The 20,943-nt window shown below is 46.1% G+C and overlaps 1 protein-coding gene and 1 pseudogene across 1 annotated transcript; both read left to right on the forward strand.

Moving 5' to 3' along the window:
- The first annotated feature begins 5,744 nt into the window (after nt 1–5,744).
- LOC121577772 (phospholipid phosphatase 5-like) lies at nt 5,745–13,470 on the forward strand. The gene is made up of 8 exons (XM_045220215.1): nt 5,745–5,875; nt 7,390–7,508; nt 8,389–8,497; nt 8,821–8,911; nt 9,880–10,068; nt 10,299–10,469; nt 12,472–12,649; nt 13,236–13,470. The coding sequence occupies exons 2-8, from the start codon at nt 7,438–7,440 to the stop codon at nt 13,300–13,302; spliced, it is 876 nt and encodes a 291-aa protein (XP_045076150.1). The 5' UTR covers nt 5,745–5,875; nt 7,390–7,437; the 3' UTR covers nt 13,303–13,470.
- Nucleotides 13,471–14,986: 1,516 nt separating this feature from the next.
- On the forward strand, nt 14,987–20,242 carry LOC121577771 (annotated as a pseudogene).
- Nucleotides 20,243–20,943: the final 701 nt, after the last annotated feature.

The raw sequence follows: 20,943 nt of genomic DNA on the forward strand, positions 1-20,943 counted from the left end.
TCCGTTTGCCAGCTCCAGGTAGGCTACACAAGTGGCATAAATTGAATTTCAATGACTCGAGTGATATAGTCATTTCTACATATTTATTGTATCAAATGGTAGCCTACAGTAGCCTACAATGGGATATAAATTAATAGGCTACTTGATGGCCAACCGATGCAAATGTATAATTCTCCACATTTAATGTCAGTTTCATTGAGTACTTTTTCCCATAACAGAAGCACACAAGGGAGTTCCGTAACTTCCATTTCAAATTTCCACTCCCGCATAATGACAAGTTAAATAGCCTACCTACAACTGGTAAAAAGTTGTCACGACGTGCGCGTGTGCTGCTCTGTAGCCTCTCACTCACGTGACTCAGCCAATTGTGGACTAAACTGCATGATGCAGCACTCTCTCAACACACACACACACCCCTCACTCAGCAACAGCTTGCCTCACTGCATGATAGTCAGCTGCAGCAGGTCACAGTGAAATATATTATTTTGGGGGGGAGAAATGCCATAGCGGCCGCAGTGTAACTTAGAAGTAGCCGAAAAACCCCGCAACCAATACATTTTCAACCGCGACATCGTTTTCAAAGTAGCCCAATTTGCCTAAAACCGCAAACATGGCAACTCTGACTGATCTCACTCAGCAGTGACAGATTGGGTCCAATAGTCTGCAACTGCAGCCTGCAATTCGGGGAGTTCCTGCATGTGGGCATTCCACCCCATTGGTATTATCTGACTTTTTTTGCCACTGCCTCCCGAGTCCTCCTTACTAGCTAGCTTATTAGCGACACCATGTGCTAGCTTGCTAGTTAGGGGGCAAAGGACACTGACTACCGTTCGTCCTCGCCGCCCGCTAGCACAGCAGGTGGAGGCTTGAGAGACACTGTGTGTTAGCTAACTAGCTAGCATGCTAGTTAGGTACACCGTGTGCTAACTAGCATGCTAGTTAGCACACGGTGGTGCTCCCGCCTGCTGTTTACTGGACTAGCTGGCTAAGCTAGCACACAGTGTCCTTCGCTCCCACCTGCCGAACACCTGCCCTCGCAGTCGTTAACAGAACTGTGGGAAAACAGTGCCTGACAGGCGGGGATGAAGGACACTGCCTACGGGTGTACAGCTAGCTAGCTACGGTTGTCGCCACCACCCCTTCTTCTGTGGGGTTTATCGGCCGCTGGCATCCCAACTTTATTATGCATTAATGCCAACTACTGTACTGGAGATCCCCCGCCTCCCGCCTGTGCTAGCTTAAAGATTGACCAATAGAAGTATAAAGAGGGGTTGCTGCAGATGCAGGAATGCCCACATGCAGGAACACCCCGAATTGCAAGCCGCAATTTCACCCTTCTCGATCAGTGGAGGCTGCTATAAAAGAGGGTCACAGACCTGAGCAAAACAAGAAGCTAACGTTAGCTGCTAGCAATCAAACTACTGATCAAATCAAATGTATTTGTCACATGCGCGGAATACAACAGGCGGTGATGCAACCGGTCAGGATGCTCTCGATGGTGCAGCTGTATAACTTTTTGAGGATCTGAGGACCCATGCAAAATCTTTTCAGTCTCCTGAGTGGGAAAAAGGTGTTGTAGTGCCCTCTTCACGACTTTCTTGGGGTGTTTGTACTATGATAGAATGTTGGTGATGTGGACATCAAGGAACCTGAAACTCTCAACCTGCTCCACTACAGCCCCGTCTATATGAATAGGGGCTCTCTGACCTCTTCCCTATAGGCTGTCTCATCATTGTCGCTGATCAGGCCTACCACCACTGTGTCGTCAGCAAACTTAATGATGGTGTTGGAGTCGTGCTTGGCCACACAGTCGTGGGTGAACAGGGAGTACAGGAGGGGACTAAGCATGCACCCCTGAGGGGCCCCTGTGTTGAGGATCAGCGTGGCAGATGTGTTGTTGCCTACCTTTACCACCTGGGGGGCGGCCCATCAGGAAGTCCAGGATCCAGTTGCAGAGGGAGGTGTTTAGTCCCATGGTCCTTAGCTTAGTGATGAGCTTTGTGAGCACTATGGTGTTGAACGCTGAGCTGTAGTCACGAACAGCATTCTCACATAGGTGTTCCTTTTGTCCAGGTGGGAAGGGCAGTGTGGAGTGCGATTGAGATTGCGTCATCTGTGGATCTGTTGGGGCGGTATGCGATTGGAGTGGGTCTAGGGTTTCCAGGATGATGGTGTTGTTGTGAGCCATGACCAGCCTTTCAAAGCACTTCATGGCTACCAATGTGAGTGCTACGGAGCTGTAGTCATTTAGGCAGTGTGACACTCTGGCTCCATGGACTTTGATATTTGAGCCAGGGTTGTTCATTGTCTTTGGTTTGGGTGTATTTCATTTGGTGGTGTTGGGGATGGGTGAGTTTCATTTTGTTTGTGTCTAGTGGTGATTGGTCTATGACTCCCAATCGGAGGTAACGAGTGTCATCTGTCGGCTCGTTATCTCTGATTGGAGCCATATATATTCTGTGTGTTTTCTCCTTTGTTTTGTGGGTTATTGTTCCAGTGTTCCATGTTTCTGTCAGTGTTACAGAGGACTTCACTATCGTCATTTGTTGTTTTTGTGGTTGCTTTATTTAATAAAGTCATCATGTTCACTCCGCTGCGTATTGGTCCGCTTCTTCAGACGATCGTGACAGAATAACCCACCAAAAAGGACCAAAGCAGCGCGTCCAGGAGCAAAGGGTCTGGACATGGGAGGAACTGTTGGACGGTAAAGGGTCCTGGACGTGGGGGAAGAAATCCTGGGACGGCATGGATCGCCGTCCATGGAGCGAAACAGGGAGAGGCGACGGAGAGAGGAGCAACGGCGTCGGCAGAGCCAACGTCGGAAGGACGGAGGAATCCCCAAGAAATTTTTGGGGGCACATGGCTTGAGCGGCTGGGCAGCAGGAGGCTGCCACAGGGAGACGTGGAGAGAAGGCTATCGGATTACGGGAGCCATTGGCGAGTAGAGGAAGGGAAGTTGTTGCGGCACGGCGTGAGAGACTGATGTGTGTTACCAGTCCGGCCCGTTCTGATCCCCAGTTAAAGCCAGTGGTGTGTGTTCCCAGTACGGACTGGCCTGTTCTACTCCACGCATCAAGCCCACGGTGAAGCGTGCCAGCCCAGCCCCGGCCTGTTCCTGCTCCACGCACAGAACCTACGGTGTGCGTCGCCAGCCCAGCCCGGCCTGTTCCTGCTCCACGCACCAAGGATACGGTTGCGTCGACAGCCCTGCCCGGCCTGTTCCTGCTCCACGCACCAAGGATACGGGTGTGCGTCGACAGCCCCGCCCGGCCTGTTCCTGCTCCACGCACCAAGCCCACGGTGTGCGTCGCCAGCCCAGCCCGGCCTGTTCCTGCTCCACGCACCAAGGATACGGTGTGCGTCGACAGCCCAGCCGGCCTGTTCCTGCTCCACGCACCAAGGATACGGTGTCGCGTCGACAGCCCTGCCCGGCCTGTTCCTGCTCCACGCACAGAACCTACGGGGTGCGTCGCCAGCCCAGTCCGGCCTGTTCCTTCTCCCCGGACTAGCCCTGAGATGCGTGTCCTCAGCCCGGTACCTCCAGTTCCGGCACTACGCGCCAGGCCTAAGGTGCGCCTCAGACGGCCAGAGTCTGCCGTCTGCCCAACGGCGCTTGAACTGCCCGTCTGCCCTATGGCGTCTGAACTGCCCGTCTGCCCAACGGCGCCTGAACTGCCCGTCTGCCCAACGGCACCTGGACTGCCCGTCTGCCCAACGGCGCCTGAACTGCCCGTCTGCCCAACGGCGCTTGAACTGCCCGTCTGCCCAACGGCGCTAAAGCCGCCGTCTGTACTGAACCTGCAAAGCCGCCCGTCTGCCATGAGCCTTCAGAGCCGTCCCGCCAGACCGGGAGCCGCTTAGAGCCGTCCGCCAGACAGGAGCCGCTAGAGCCTTCCGCCAGACAGGATCAGCCAGAGCCTTCCGCCAGACAGGATCAGCCAGAGCCTTCCGCCAGACAGGATCAGCCAGAGCCTTCCAGCCAGACAGGATCAGCCAGAGCCTTCCGCCAGACAGGATCAGCCAGATCCGTCAGCCAGCCACGAGCAGCCAGATCCGTCAGCCAGCCCTGAGCAGCCAGGTCCGTCAGCCAGCCCTGAGCAGCCAGATCCGTCAGCCAGCCACGAGCAGCCAGATCCGTCAGCCAGCCGTGAGCCGTCCAGCCAGGATCCGCCAGGCCGTCCAGCCAGGATCCGCCAGAGCCGTCCAGCAAGGATCCGCCAGAGCCGTCCAGCCAGGATCCGCCAGAGCCAGCCAGCCAGGATCCGCCATTTAGTCCGGTGCTGCCCCCCTAGCCCGGTGCTGCCCCCTTAGCCCGGTGCTGCCCCTTAGTCCGGTGCTGCCCCTGAGTCCGGTACTGCCCCCTTAGTCCGGTACTGCCCCTAGTCCGGTACTGCCCCGTAGTCCGGTGTGCCCCTTAGTCCGGTGCTGCCCCTTGGGCCGGTGCTGCTCCCTTGTCCCGGTGCTGCCCTTATCCCGGTGCTGCCCCTTATCCCGGTGCTGCCCCTTAGGGCCGATGCTGCCCCCTTAGTCCGGTGTTGCCCCCTTAGTCCAGGTGGGGTTAGTTGGAGGGTGGTCATTGGGAGGAGGCTACCGAAGCAGGTTGTGACTGTGGTGGGGTGGGGGATCACGACCGGGGCCAGAGCCGCCACCGTGGACAGACGCCCACCCAGACCCTCTAGTCCCTGATGTTGGTGCGCCCGGAGTTCGCACCTTTAGGGGGGTACAGTGACACTCTGGCTCCATGGACTTTGATATTTGAGCCAGGGTTGTTCATTGTCTTTGGTTTGGGTGTATTTCATTTGGTGGTGTTGGGGATGGGTGAGTTTCATTTTGTTTGTGTCTAGTGGTGATTGGTCTATGACTCCCAATCGGAGGTAACGAAGTGTCAGCTGTCGGCTCGTTATCTCTGATTGGGAGCCAGATATATTCTGTGTGTTTTCTCCTTTGTTTTGTGGGTTATTGTTCCAGTGTTCCATGTTTCTGTCAGTGTTACAGAGGACTTCACTATCGTCATTTGTTGTTTTTGTGGTTGCTTTATTTAATAAAGTCATCATGTTCACTCCACGCGCTGCGTATTGGTCCGCTTCTTCAGACGATCGTGACAGGCAGGTTACCTTTGCTTTCTTGGGCACAGGGACTATGGTGGTCTGCTTGAAACATGTAGGTATTACAGACTTGGTCAGGGAGAGGTTGAAAATGTCAGTGAAGACACTTGCCAGTTGGTCCGCGCATTCTCTGAGTACACGTCCTGGTAATTCGTCTGGCCCGTGCAAATGTATTTATGTAGCTTTATTAACTCAATAATTATTTTATTTTTTTGTACATTGTTTGCAAACTGGGTCGCCACTGCCTATCCCTATCTTAAATTGATGGAGATTTTTTTATTATGTTACTTAGATTGTTAATACCCTCTAGGGCCTCAAGCATTAATTTGTGTAGCCTACATCACACGTTCAAGAAAGGAAAATAAATTTACATTTATTCCAGAAATCAGAAATTGTCCATTACAAACAATGAAGATTGATACAAAAAATATGTAGCCTACTGTATGTAGGCTACCTGAATATTCACCTGTGATTATGCCATTTCATTTCATTAGTGTACCAAATTGGTACAACTCAGGCCTGATGAGGTGTGTAGCTTATTCCTCTAGATGTCACTCTAATGTAGTGACAGGCAAGGGTTGTATTGTCTTCCGCAGTCAGTCAGTTTCGTAATGATCTCTTGCGTGTAGGTCAGAACCAGAGTTACCTGGTCGGGCGCAACAATAGTAGTGAAACGATGACTACAATAGTTTGATAAGGTTTTTCTTTCCATCTTTTACCGCCACAGTTCAACAGCCGACGAAGATTGGCATACTTTGATGCGCTCAAAGGTCTGTATACTATACGGCGTAAAAATAGGGGGAGTGGGGATAGAACCGGCGAGGCCTACGGTATCGTGTTTACGGATGTACAAGTTAGTATCCAGCCAGATGTGATTGTGGCATGCTTGTAGGTAGCCTACGAAAATTACTCTGTAATCCGATACATAAACCACCGTAACTCATATATTTTGCTGCCCGCCTGAACTTTAAAGAGCCTATGGGGACTTGGCCAAATAATTTGATTTTGGGCGAATTACGCACGGTTTACTCATACCTGTGTTGATGATCACAAGTTTACTGGAGAACGGAGACCAAGTAGAGACTTTCGGACAAGGTGGATAATTGTATAATATAAGGCAGTTTATTCAGAGGTAAAGATATCTGTAAATAGCGTGCACGGACCCGTTCGTCAATCTCGTAGGGAGATATCTGAGAGAGAGCCCCTAAACATTGTGTGCTGACATTTTATACAATAAAATGAAGTAGGTTGATTCTAGTAGTTCTGATCTTCTGATTGGTCCTGATGAGTTGGGCGAGGTCACCTCCAGGCTAGTGTCACTGTTGCATTGGCTCTGAGTCGGGTTCTCTGTCTTCAGATGTTCAGCCTAAGAGAAGGGGGTTTTTGTGTGTGTGTGTGTTTGTGTGTGTTTAACAGTGGTGTGTGTGTGTGTTTATCAGTGGTGTGTGTGTGTGTGTGTGTGTGTGAGAGTGTGTGTGTGTGTGTGTGTGTGTGTTTATCAGTGATGATGTGTGGGTGTGTGTGTGTGTCCTCAGAGCAAGAACTCGTGAGTTGGAAGAACTGAGAGACCTATGGCGTAGGGTGTTGTCCATAGCCACCTGCTGATAAGGCTGACAAGATAGAAGTCTTTTGTGCATTGTATTAAATACAAAGGCCCAACACAAGATGGGTCATGCACAAGATTTTAGTCAGACCAAGCTATAACATTATATATTTACTACGACACCTGGCATGCTGTATCAGTAGGCTACGTGTCATGTTTACATTGAGTCCAGCTTTAATGCTCAACTGCTCTCTCTGTCTGTTGCCCAGGGTTATGTTATGCATGGTGCAGCATTATTTAGACCTAGTCTAGTAGTCTGCTAATTTGAAGAAAGTTAAGACTGATGTCACTTTGTTTTGGTTATGGTCCGTGCAATGCAGAATCCTTGAACGTCCCTACCCCCAATTGAAGTTGAACTTTCAAATGGTTAGGGTTTAGGTTAGGGTATGGAGCGTCCCAAGGAAACGGGATAGCAATGCATGAGGGTAGCTTCAGTAGCTGTTTAACAAAATTAAAACAATGTATGTCAATCGACTCATTTAGGAATGTTCTTATTTGCATCATACAGGCAGAGACATGCCATGATGACACTCACTCACTCACTCACTGATAAAATGTCTGTCAGACTTTTTAATTATCAATGTTGTGCTCTGACAAATGACTTTCAAAGTTGGGCCCTCCTGAATCATCCAACTCTATTATAGTTTATGACATGTCTCCCTTTTCCTCCTGTCCTTTAAGCCCTAAGCAGAACCCCTGGGATAGTTTGATGACAAGCTAGGCTAGAAGATGTGGAGGAGTCCAAATGACTGTTTCGTCTTTGATGTATTGACCCGTCTACTGCTGTTTGCAGTGTTCTGGTAAGTTCCTTCTGTACATGTTAAATCATTGAATCACCATATAGTAGAACCTGGTACTCCAGACACCCATGCATACAGTACCCCACAAGACATGCCTCCAGGGGTCTCTTCACAGTCCTCAAGTCCAGAACAGACTCTGGGAAACGCACAGTACTACATAGAGCCATGACTACATGAAACTCTATTCCACATCAAGTAACTCATGCAAGCAGTAAATCAGATTTAAAAACAGATAAAAGTACACCTTATGGAACAACGTGGACTGTGAAGAGACACACACACACACACAGGCACACACACAAGCATACGCACTCTATACACACGCACTCTACACACACGTACAGTATATTGTACTATGGTTGTATGGTGGAATTGTACATTTTGTGTTGTAGATATGTAGTGGTGTAATAATGTTATATGATGTACTGTTACATTTTTTGTGTGATGTGCCTTAATGTGTTTGGACCCCAGGAAGAGTGGCTGCTGCCTTGGCAGCAGCTAATGGGGATCCCTAATAAAATACAAATACAAATGTAATGAGTATTTAACTAGCTTTCTGGCCTTGAGGGTCAGATTGTTGTGAACTCTGAGTATCGTACCGATCTCATTTGTGCACAAGTTCTGTCTATTAAACCTTTGAAAATTACAGAAGTCTTCGCCTTGTCTTTGCATCCATACTTTTCCCACACCTGAGCAAATCGACTATTCCTAACAGTAGGCATACAGCAACTTTAGATTAATGTGTATAGGTGCTGTTGCCCAGCCTGGTTCCAGATCTGTTTGTGCTGTCCTATGACAATCAATCACCATAGGAGTATATTGGAGATGTTTCCTTCTGTAATAATAGAACAGCTGCCAATGATTATCTCTGTCCTTTTAGTGTGACAGAGGTGCTACCTCCTTTCACTCGTGAGATCCAGCCAGAGGAGCTGTGGCTCTACAAGTTCCACCATGTTGAGAATGACCACGTTCCTACCAAACTCATGTTTGTAAGTACCAGTACTACTAATGACAGTCTGCATAATTAACCTCCATAATAATGTATTAATAACAGCCAGCCAAAAGAAAATGAACTTCTTCTCAATAGTCTGGTTCCTAAAAAGGTCTCTACCTCTCCAAGTGGAGTTTTTCCTATTGTCACTATCGCCTTGTAGGCTTGCTCTTTTGGGCCTGAGTTTTGTGAAGATAGTTTGGTTTCAATGTCAAAATTAGTATCAGAACAAATCAAATTGGATTGAGTGATTGTTGACGCGCTGTCTTAATTTTAGTGCAAACACATACAGCTGTTTTTTCCTTTCCCTCTGTTTTGCAGAGCATTGCACTTTTCACCCCAATGGCTGTCATCATGCTGTTTGCCTTCCTGAACAAGACAGAGAAGAGGGACATTAAGGAGGCCTCTCTGGGTAGGTACAGTGTCATGCTCGTAAACCCCTCCTTTCTGCAGAGTAGCTGAAGGCAAACTCAATGGATTTGGACTTCCCTTTAAGGCAAGATAACAGTTTAATTAACTACGGTTAGAGTTAGTGTTGGTTAAACCGGGATGTGGACATGAAGCTAGAGTTAGGGTTGTGGTTGAGGCTAGGGTTAGGGTAACCAAACGTAGCAGGTGTAAAATAAATGACTAAGCTGCGTTTCTTTCTTTCTGGTCCTGATGAGAAAGAAACAACTGTCGGGGGAGGTTCTCTTCTGCGCTGTTGAACCAATCCAGTAAATGTGGAGGAGGAGTTAAGATGGAGCGTCGCCTTGTTAACGTCCAAAAGTGGAAGTCGCGTCACAGGCTCTCTTTCCATTTCCCTGAAACGGATGCATCCGTTTGTTCTGACCCCACAGAGGGTAGGGGTTAGGATTGAGACCATAAAGTCTTTGGCTGCATTTACACAGCTGGTCAAAATACCAATTAGTGAAAAAAATATCAGAATTGGGCTGCCTGTCTAACGCAACCATAGACCGCTTTCAATGCAATAAATCGTTTCACAAATTATTGACATTTTGAAGAACTAAGATAAACTTGCTTTTTACATGAAAAGCTCATATCTACTTTTACTGTAGATAGCCCATGAACATGTTTTGACTCATGATGAGCAACACCTTTTTTAAAGGTATTTTTAATGAGTGAGGCAGTCCCAATCCTTTCATAATTTTTTTGCTTTATTGAAGTGATAGTAAAGTGTTAAGACGGGAGTGAAAGGGCAGTGGGTCGGAGACGAACCCATGCCGGCTCTGGCATACATGTGTGTCGGGTGAGCCGGCTGTAACCGCTGGACCACAGGCCACACAAGCCTCTTTCTGAGGGACTTACACGTCAAATAATGTCACGTCATACTACATAATACAAAAGATGTCTCTCATGCAGTCTCTGTCTTCCTTTCAGCTGTGACTTTGACTCTGGTACTCAATGGGGTTTTCACCAACGCTATCAAACTGGCAGTGGGCAGGCCGCGGCCAGATTTCTTCTACCGCTGTTTCCCTGATGGTCAGATGAACACGGAGCTGCGATGCAGTGGAGACCCCGACACCGTGGAGGAGGGGAGGAAGAGCTTCCCTAGCGGACACTCCTCATGTGAGAGCAGACCTAAGGTCTACGCACTCATACGCACAAACACACACACACTTACGCCATTCCACGCACTTTACCAGTAACACTCATGACACCTGGCGCCAGTTGATGACAACTAACTCAACACTTTTAGGTCACAAACAGTTATTTAGGTCAGCTAACTACATTATACTGTACATACACAAGACCTTGACCCTGACCTTTCTATTTCTCTCTGTGCGCTGCCTTCTCAGTTGCCTTTGCTGGTCTGGGCTTCACTGCTCTGTATGTGGCGGGGAAGCTGCACTGCTTTAGTCCAGCAGGACGGGGCAAAGCCTGGCGACTCTGTGCCTTCCTCACCCCTCTCCTCTTGGCCATCCTCATCGCCATGTCCAGGACCTGCGACTACAAACACCACTGGCAAGGTAGGCAGCTAGATAGCTAACGCTCGGCAGAAACTAAACGTTTTCATTGATGTGTGGAACTAAAGCGTTTGGTAACAATTTGAACATACAGTGCATTCGGAAAGTATTCAGACTTTTTCCACATTTTGTTACGTTACAGCCTTATTCTAAAATTGATTAAATTGTTTTTTTCCCTCATCAATCTACACACAATACCCCATAATGACAAAGCAAAAGTTAGTTTTTAAGCATTTTTGCAAATGTATTACAAATAAAAAAACGAAATAACACATTTACATAAGTATTCAGACCCTTTACTCAGTACTTTGTTGAAGCACCTTTGGCAGCAATTACAGTCTTGTGTCTTCTTGGGTATGACGCTACAAGCTTGGCACACCTGTATTTGGGGAGTTTCTCACATTCTTCTCTGCAGATCCTCTCAAGCTCTGTCAGGTTGGATGGGGAGCGTCGCTGCACAGCTATTTTCAGGTCTCTCCAGAGATATTCAATCGGGTTCAAGTCCGGCCTTTGGCTGGGCCACTCAAGGACATTCAGAGACTTGTCCCGAAGCCACTCCTACGTTGTCTTGGCTATGTGCTTAGGGAACCGTCGTCCCAGTCTGAGGTCCTGAGCGCTCTGGAGCAGGTTTTCATCAACGATCTCTCTGTACATTGCTCCGTTCATCTTTCCCTCGATCCTGATTAGTCTCCCAGTCCTTGCCGCTGAAAAACATCCCCAGCATGCTGCCACTACCATGCTTCACCGTAGGGATGGTGCCAGGTTTCCTCCAGATGTGATGCTCGGCATTCAGGCCAAAGAGTTCAATCTTGGTTTCATCAGACCAGAGAATCTTGTTTCTCATGGTCTGAGAGTCCTTTAGGTGCCTTTTGGCAAACTCCAAGCGGGCTGTCATGTGCCTTTTACTGAGGAGTGATTTCCGTCTGGCCACTCTACCATAAACGCCTGATTGGTGAAGTGCTGCAGAGATGATTGTCCTTCTGGAAGGTTCTCCCATCTCCACAGAGGAACTCCGGAGGCTCTGTCTGAGTAACCATCGGGTTCTTGGTCACCTCCTGACCAAGGCCCTTCTCCCGATTGCTCAGTTTGGCAGGGCGGCCATCTCTAGGGAAGAGTCTTGGTGGTTCCAAACTTCTTCCATTTAAGATTGATAGAGGCCACAGTGTTCTTGGGGACCTTCAATGCTGCAGACATTTTTTGGTACCCTTCCCAAGATCTGTACCTCGACACAATCGTGCTTTGGAGCTCTACGGACAATTTCTTCGACCTCAGGGCTTGGTTTTTGCTCTGACTTGCACTGTCAACCATGGGACCTTATATAGACAGGTGTGTGCCTTTCCAAATCATGTCCAATCAATTTAACTTACCACAGGTGGACTCCAATCAAGTTGTAGAAACATCTCAAGGATGATCAATGGAAACAGGATGCACCTGAGCTCAGTTTCGAGTCTCATAGCAAAGGGTCTGAATACTTATTCGCTTTGTCATTATGGGGTATTGTGTGTAGTTTTGAGGAACATTTTTATTTAATCAATTTTAGAATAAGGCTGTAACGTAACAAAATGTGGAAAAAGTCAAGGGGTCTGAATACTTTATGAATACACTGTAAATAAACAGTGAGCTCCAAAAGTATTGGGACAGTGACACATTTTTGGTTGTTTTGGCTCTGTGCTCCAGTACTTTAGATTTGAAATAATACAATGACAATGAGGTTAAAGTGCAGCATTCTCACTGTAACAGGGGCCTATTGATTAAGTGTTGCCTTATCCCACATGGCAACTGGCTTTGCTTTGACCTTCAGGCTTTGTCATTGGCTCTCAGAAGCCCTGTTCAACTTTTGATGTCTTTATTTTCAAAATAATATCAACACAACCCATGTTTAAAGTGTGGCAAATTACAATTATATTGGCTGGTTACAGATCATGCATTAATGAACTTCACATTGCACTAAATTGCTGAAATATACAAGTAAACTGAACATAATTCTAATCTTTTTGTTCTCCAGATGTCCTGGTGGGCTCTCTGCTGGGGTTGGTGTTTGCCTGTCTGGGCTACTGGCAGCACTACCCGTCTCTCAGTGACACAGACAGCCACAGGCCCCTGGTGCATCGGGAAGAAGTCCCCGCGGCACAGGAGCGCAAGCAGCAGGAGCAGCAGGCCAACTCAGGATACCTTCTGCCTCTGTAAGGAGCCCAGGCCTGCTTCTGTACTGGGTGCATCCCCATAATCTCTCCTTCTTCCTGAAGTGTGCACTCGTTTAGTACTCCCCACAAATGTGTAAGCATTGGATTGGTGAATGGGCTAGAGGGAGTTTCCATGTACCAGTAATTTCCTATCAAATCCATGAAGGGAAGTGAACAAGTGCACACTTTGGGAGAAAGTTTCCTTTCAGATCATGATTAATAAGATTATATGGACAGGGGGGACCTGATCCTAGACCAGCAGCCTTATGAATACGGGTCCAGACCTCCACAGGGGGGAAAACAAATAATAACTTTAGTTGGAGAGGAGAGGTACCAAGTATCCTGCTCCTCACTCAATCAGTGTGAGCTCAGTCCCGTGTAGCTCAGTTGGTAGAGCATGGCGCTTGCAACGCCAGGGTTGTGGGTTCGATTCCCACGGGGGGCCAGTATGAAAAAAATAATGTCTGGATAAGAGCGTCTGCTAAATGACTAAAATGTAAATGTCAAATGATAAACAGTACTACTGTAAAAACAGGGTTGCATTCCCAGGCTGTCATGCTAATATAAATGTTTCTGATCTTTGAAGGACCAATTGTATAGAAGTTAAAGGACCACCACGGTTACGTTGGATCACAAGTAAGGGACCATGCTAGCACTCTGGGTTTTACAAATCTAAGAGTAATCCAAATCGAATGAGAAAATTAATTAATCAATCATATGGACTCTTTCTTGATCACTTAAGATGCCAAAATGCAGCTACAGATACTATATGTATAGTATGTTGTTTACAATACTGTGCCAATAAAGTTTACCAGGGAATGTACGGATTCAGCAAACTTTCTTTACATTGTCAATATGGTTTTCCACAGTGTTTGTTGAGTAGGGAACTTCACCCATGCTATCTCTGAAGCCTATCATCCATGTGGTTCATGTTCTACAGTACAGTATGTTAACAACACAGGAGGATGGTGGCACCTTAAATGGGGAGGACGGGCTCGTGGTAATGGCTGGAGCGGAATGGGTGGAATGGTATCAAACACATGTTTTCAATGTGTTTGATGCCATTCCATTAGCGCCGTTCCAGCCATTATTATGAGCCGTCCTCCCCTCAGCAGCTTCCACTGGTTAACAGCTGGAACATTGTGTCCTATGTAGGAGATGATTCATGGAAAGCAGAACAGACTGACACCTAGCCTATTCAGTTGGCAAGTAGCCTTTAAACTTCAGTCTGTTCTAGATATGTTGAGATAGAAGTGTAGATATGGACTGACTGAAGTGTAAAGGCTGACATTTTTGCTTTACTTACCCCCACCCCCCACACACACACTAAATGTAATAAAACAATAGTCGTAAAGCTTTGCAAATGTTCCCATTCCCCACTCAAAGCTTGGAATCATATTAGCTAAGTATTATTATTGAGTAAGATTTGTGTAATCTCTCTAGGATTTTGCCAGTGATTTATAGCCTAGAGGTTTACTGTTGTGTTGCTATTTCCATATCTCTATCATCATGGGAATTGACCTTTGATCCCACTACTGAATCACTAAACCGGTGACGTCATTCAGAACACGAGTGTTGGGACAAGCTTGACGTGTAAAGTGAATCAGGAAAGTCACCCCTGTTGGAAAACTCAACAAACATTGGTGGGTTTTCGGATTGCTTTTGGATTTTGATATATTCTAAGGAAGACTATTTGCAACTTTCAACAGAGAGAGAGAGAGATCCTAGCGATCCAGTCAGGAGGAACTGCCATATTTGATAGAGCCATACTATAATATTAGCTGAACATTGAAGGTATGTAGCTATTTCTGATGTCTGCTCTCTACTTCAAACAATGTTAGTTTAAATAGTATAAGTGATGAATTGACTATATTCAATCCCAGCCCCATCATTAAGTTCCAAGGTAAACAAAAATTCCCAGTATGTTGTGAGATGGTATGCACAATCTATCCATGTATACTAAAGATCCAGATGTCAGTTCCTATATAGCATCTAAAACAATGATATCTTCCCTGAAACCTAGCACCAGATGCATGTGTACATATTAGAATGCTGTTAGTGATTCCCAGGTGGTACATTAAAGCTGCCTAGGTGACCAACCTGAGCCTCTCAAATTACCCATCTGTCTTCATACAGTAGCCAGACAGTAGGTGAGCTTGTTTTTCATTTATTTGTATCGTTCTGTTCTTTAAAAGCAGACAAAAAATATGAAAGTCCCCTATGGGGAAAATCTAAGAATTCTATTTTATTATTTTCTATTCTATTCTGTCCTACTCTATTCTAATATATTTGATTTACTCCAACTCTTACTTAGCTTCTCTGCCATGGAAGGTGTATTTGAGCGTGCAGCACCATTGGTTCCACTGCCAGCAGCCGGTGGACTGTAGAGGCTCCTGGATCCCGTTCAGCAGAGAGGACTCTCTACGGCTGGAGGAGACACACAAACATGGCATGAGACTATTCATCACACTTGAACAAATGCACATTTAATAAACATTTAATTTAATACACATTTAATACACATTTAATTTTCATTAATTTGTTTATTTATACAGGGGGAAATCATTTTAAATGCCAAGTGTACATATACAGTTAAAGACATTGTTCTTGTATTGTTACCCCTCTATACCACAAAGTATGTGATGTATTACCCCGAAACAAGAATATAACTCATTCCTACTTCTGAGTGAACTATTGTTCATGCAATAGAGCCCATATTAAGAAAACGGTAGCACTTTGCATTAGAGCATGGAATAAAGTGGTAGTAGCATGGTAATAGAATGGTAACAGATTATAGTTACTCACAATTTTGAATTGAATTGAATGAAAACATTATTTGCCCAGATAACCCTTAATTACAGTTTAATTAAGTGAATTCTGATGATAACAGCAATGATAAAGATGATTATAATGATATCATCATAATTGTGGGTTTGCTCCTAACAGGGGAGACCAGTGGGGAGAAAGAAGAGGAGGTGGTGGTAGCCACAGAGGGGAGACGCTTTGACGTGAGGCTGAAGGAGAGGAGGTGCTACGCGGTGTACTGGGAGCAGCCCCCCTTGGAGGTGAGGCGCTGCTCCTGGTTCCACAAAGGAGACAAGGACATCTCCTACACCCCTTATCCAGAGGACACCAGCCTAGTCCTGGAGGTAGGACACAGTCTTTAATGGCACCCTAGTGTCTATATAGTACACAGGGCCCTGGTCAAAAGTAATGCTCTACTGTATATAGGGAATAGGGTGCCATATCGGACGCACAAAACACAAATCATTACAAAGTGATATAATATATACCCTGTTATCTTGGTGTTTATCTTAGTACTGTAGTTTTGTGGGGCCAATATTTACTTATTCCTACAGTCTGAAAGGGGTATACTGCAGATTGGTGATGACCTTGTTAATCTGTCAATTTATTGAACCTTGATAACATTGTCAATAACATAATATGACTGACTGGGTTTCAACCCGAGTCAACTGTATGCCCCAAGACTTGCGTTAACTCCCAGAGCCAATGCCTGGAGTGCAAGAGACCCAGGTTCAAACCCCAGTCCGTTACATTTGAATCACTGTATTTACAGGAGGCCTACATGATGGCAGTGACGCTGAATGACTGGAAGAGGAAGTTAGAATTCCCCACTGGAGAAACGGTGGTGTTACACAGCCCTAAGGTATGACTCCCCATTCATAATTACAATTAGCCCACTGTAGTATGCTGTTTGTCTGTAAAGACCTGGTCAATATTACACTGTAAAATAGAACTTATGCAAACTCAAGAGTTTGCTCTGTCTCCAATAGCTTATGACACAGCAACGGACGATCCCCTTGAAGGACTGGATAAGTCTCCCCTCTGAGCAGAGTCAACCCAGGACGGTCAAGAGGGGGCTGGAGGGTATTAGAGTAGAGATACCTGAAGGTAAATGTGTGAGCCAGATTTCTACAGCTCTGTGTAAGATGGTCACTCCTGTACTGTACTACCATGTGTATTTAATGGCAACAGTACTGGTAATTGGCCTGAACAACAGTTACTGCATTGTGTACAGAGATCTCAGGTTTTTGAAACCTCTAATGCATTCAAGGATAATTTACATGTTGGTAATTACATGATAACAAATGACAATTACTTACACAGTATAGATTATTTGTACTATTGGTCTTTCAGGAGAGCCTGACCAAGTGGACCACCTTGTGTTCATGGTGCATGGCATTGGACCAACCTGTGACATCCAGCTGCGTGGGGTCGTTCAGTGTGGTGTGTATAGAATTTGACCCTTAAATCTAAACCTTTCCCTGCCTTCTAATTTTTCCATAGAAATGCTGCTAAATACATTAATGCCCTCCCTCCTCTCTTTTGTCCCTCTCTCCCCCATGTAGTGAATGATTTCCGGGGTGCCTCTCTCAGCCTACTGAGAAGTCACTTCAAGCAGAGTCAAGATGGGACCCACATGGGCCGTGTTGAGTTCCTGCCAGTCGACTGGCACCGGGTGCTGCATGGTGACGCCACTGGGGTGGACGAGTAAGGCCTTTGGGACACACACACACACACATCTCTCTCTCTCTCTCTCTCTCTCTCTCTCTCTCTCTCACTCTCTCACTCTCTCACTCTCTCACTCTCTCACTCTCTCTCACTCTCACTCTCTTCTATCTCGCTCTTAAAAACACACTTTGACACTCACCCACCCTCCATATAGCGATATCCAGAGGATCACCCTGCCCAGCATCAGTCGTCTGCGTCAGTTCAGCAACAGCACGGTGTTGGACCTGTTCTTCTACAACAGCCCCACATACTGCCAGACTATCATAGACACCGTGGCCTCAGAGATCAACCGCATCCACCAAGTCTTCCTCCAGCGCCACCCACAATTCACTGGGGCAGTGTCACTGGCTGGACACAGTCTGGGTCAGTACCCCGTAAACCTCTCCTAACCTTTTAAGACCCCTCCTAACTTTTTCCTCTCTCTCTCTATTTAGTCTTTATTTAGACAAGGCTAGGATTGATAACCATTATAGTAAGTAATATTCTTTAATTTTATGACTTTTCTAGGTTCTCTGATCCTCTTTGACCTTCTGACAAATCAAGAAAGAAAGAACACAGATGAAGAGGGAGTAAGTAACAGGCTACTGCCAAAACTCAATTTTGGTCATGGCCACAACCACCAGCATTGTTATTCTGATTAACTTGATGTTAATCCTATATGTCTTCTGCTTCAGTGTAGCGTCAGCAGTCCAAGTGAAGCAACCCCAATAGACTTTGAGAGCTTTGAGGACACGCTTAGGAACTTTGGATTGGGCAAGTATGTCCAAATGCTTACAAAGGAGCAGATGGACTTAGAATCACTGGTAAGCATGTGCGTGTGTATATGTGTGTGTATATGTGTGTATGTATGTATGTGTGTGTGTGTGTGTGACTGTCTAATGACTGTGTCCTCTGTCAATTGACTAGGTGCTCTGTTCAGAGACATACTTGAAGGACTTGGGAATACCCTTAGGGCCTCGCAAGAAGATAATGTGCTTGTTGAAGAGATGGAGAAAGGTATGACCTATCTCTCATTCACATCCAAATTGATTCAGTCATTGCACATAACCACCATGTAAAAATTTTCCCCAGTGTTCAAAGTCTTTGATCCAACATTCCAGTCTATTGGAGCCATTGTGCATAGCTTCCTGTCTGTCTCGACCATGACTATTCCATCCTAACTGTTTGTAAAAGGCTGGAAGCAGGAAGTAGCAGTCTGATAGTTTCAGGTTGTGTCCCAAAAAACACCCTTTCCCTTACATAGTGCACTACTTGGGCCCTGGTCAAAATAAGTGCACTTATGTAGGGAATAGGGTGCCATTTGGGATGTAGACCCATTGTTTAGATTGTTATTGGAGCTCCTCTCTCTCTCTCTCTCTCTCTCTCTCTCTCTCTCTCTCGCTCTCTCGCTCTCTCGCTCTCGCTCTCTGGCCCAGCAGCAGGAATTCAGGACAGGAACTTCACACCCAGTTCCTGGCATTGCCGGTGTGTATTCCCAAGTCCAAGAACACCCGACCCTCCTTTCAGGCACCCTCTCCACCAGCCCAGTGGATTACAAGTACCTTGACGTTGGCATTGGCCAGGTAAACAAGCAACAGTGACAGCATTCTGTTACATGTAGACAGGCATTTCCTCTGTCTCCCTCCCTCTCCTCCAGTCACAATGACAGAATGTCTTAATAGTGTCTTAGAGGAGTTAGCATGAGGCCCAACTAATACAACTGAAAATCTACTTGAATTAAATGTTTAATTCCATTTGAAAATGTTGATACATTTTGATATCCATCCTTAGTTACAGAAAGTGAAGGAAATGCAGAATGTACATATGGCGTATACTGAATTACTATTAACCATTAACCCCTTCCTTTCCTTCCCAGGTGTCCATCGTGTACCTCAGCTAGGTTTCCAGCCACAGGCTTTCTTTGCCTTGGGCTCTCCTATAGGAATGTTCCTCACGGTGCGCGGCCTGAAGAGGATCGACCCCAAATACAGCCTCCCCACCTGCAAAAGCTTCTATAACATCTACCATCCAGTATGTTTATGGATCATGTGTTAGTGAATATTTTATGTAGCTAAAGTCCATCTAAGTCATGAATATTCATAAGGACCTGACTATGTGTTCTTCCTCCATGCAGTTTGACCCAGTGGCCTACAGGATTGAGCCCATGGTGGTGTCTCCAGGGGGTGGACTTGCCCCCATGCTGATCCCACATCACAAGGGCAGGAAGAGGATGCATCTTGGTGAGACCTGAGACGTAAAGCTTTGATATGGACGTTACAGAAACGTTTCAAGAAATACACTTGCTGCTTACCACTGGTCAATGGTAGCCCCATATGTAATGAGCTTTATGTTAGGACCCTTAGGGAGCATTGCTAAAGCTCTGACCTGTCTGATAATGTAAAAACACTGCCCTTCAATTAACACATCATTGTTTTCCAGTGAGCGTGTGAAAGCTTTCATCCACCTTCCCATGCAGTGTTGAAATTGTGTCCCCCAGAGCTGAAAGACAACTTGACGCGAGTCAGCTCAGATCTGCTGCTCTCCATCAGTGCTGTCCGTGGTGTGTGGCAGACCCTCACCATGCTACCTGTCAACACACTGCCACCTCAGGAGTCAGAAGGTGAGAGACCGGTGTGCAAGTAATTTAATTCATTCATTCATTAGGAACCATGTGCAATGTTTTAACATACATTCATTACTTTATTCTTCATAGTCCCAAAAACAAATGTTATTGTAGAAATTACAGCATAACTATACAGGTATCCCTTTAACAGCAACGTAATGTAACATGATGTAAATATTGTGACGTTTCTGTGTAATATGTTCTTTGTGTGACATGTTTTTTGTATGTACTATGTGTATTTTTATCATGTTACCCCTGTCTGCAACCAAATTTCCCTCTGGGGACAATAAAGTTTGAACTGTGTTACATGAATGTTTCCTCAATACTCTTTTCCAGGTAGTGGGGCCCCAAATGGTACAGTCTCACCTACAGAGATGAGGAATATCAGTGTTGGAATGTTGAATGGCGGACGTCGGTTTGATTACGTCCTTCAGGAGAAACCACTAGAGAGCTTCAACAGTATCTGTTTGCCATTCAGAGCCATCTCTGCTACTGGTAAGAACAACTGAGCTAGGGTTGGTATCTTACATGTTTTCTTTAGCTTTCTGCAGTTATCTCATGTTTTCTTGTGTGTTTCAGGGATTCCGAGGATACTGTGCTGCTGCTTTTGAGGGAAATCTATGAAGGGAAGGGAATCCTTCTCTAGCATCTCCAAATGTCAATGTAAAGGATGGAGCTTTTGAGTTGTGTATAATGCTTCTAATACAGGAGACTCTGGAAGCATGCTATACATCACATTTGTATGATTTTATTATAAAAAATAAAAATAATAATTGTGAGGCTTTTGTTAAATGCACTTTAAATAAATTGTGATTTGATTTGTGTCATGAGCACTCTCTCTCCCTGGTAGCAACATTAATTGCATTCAATTATCTTCCACTCTGCTCACCTCCCTCTCTCTACTCAGCCTAACTAGCTCCACCTGCCCTGCTCTGCTCTTGTTACCTGGCCAGCTGCACTGCATTTCCCACTCACCATCCTCACCTTGCCTCACTCTGTTCTAATTACTCTGCCAGCTGAACTGCATTTCCCCCACTACCTCTCCCAGTATATCAAGCCCTGGTTTTCAGCCAAGCCCTGTCAGATCGTCTTCAAACCCGGACCAGTAACCTGCCTGTCTGCGCTCTGACTCCTGTTTGTAGATACCGATCCTTTCTTG

This window comes from Coregonus clupeaformis, unplaced genomic scaffold, assembly GCF_020615455.1.
Source record: "Coregonus clupeaformis isolate EN_2021a unplaced genomic scaffold, ASM2061545v1 scaf3367, whole genome shotgun sequence".
Lineage (NCBI taxonomy): Eukaryota > Metazoa > Chordata > Actinopteri > Salmoniformes > Salmonidae > Coregonus > Coregonus clupeaformis.

Bases quoted from the DNA above. Each gene is read 5' to 3' on its own strand.
- LOC121577772 (XM_045220215.1), top strand. From the start codon at position 7,438: ATGTGGAGGAGTCCAAATGACTGTTTCGTCTTTGATGTATTGACCCGT. The intron at 7,509-8,388 runs GTAAGTTCCTTC...CTGTCCTTTTAG, and splicing joins CTGCTGTTTGCAGTGTTCTG to TGTGACAGAGGTGCTACCTC. The intron at 10,069-10,298 runs GTGAGAGCAGAC...CTGCCTTCTCAG, and splicing joins CCCTAGCGGACACTCCTCAT to TTGCCTTTGCTGGTCTGGGC.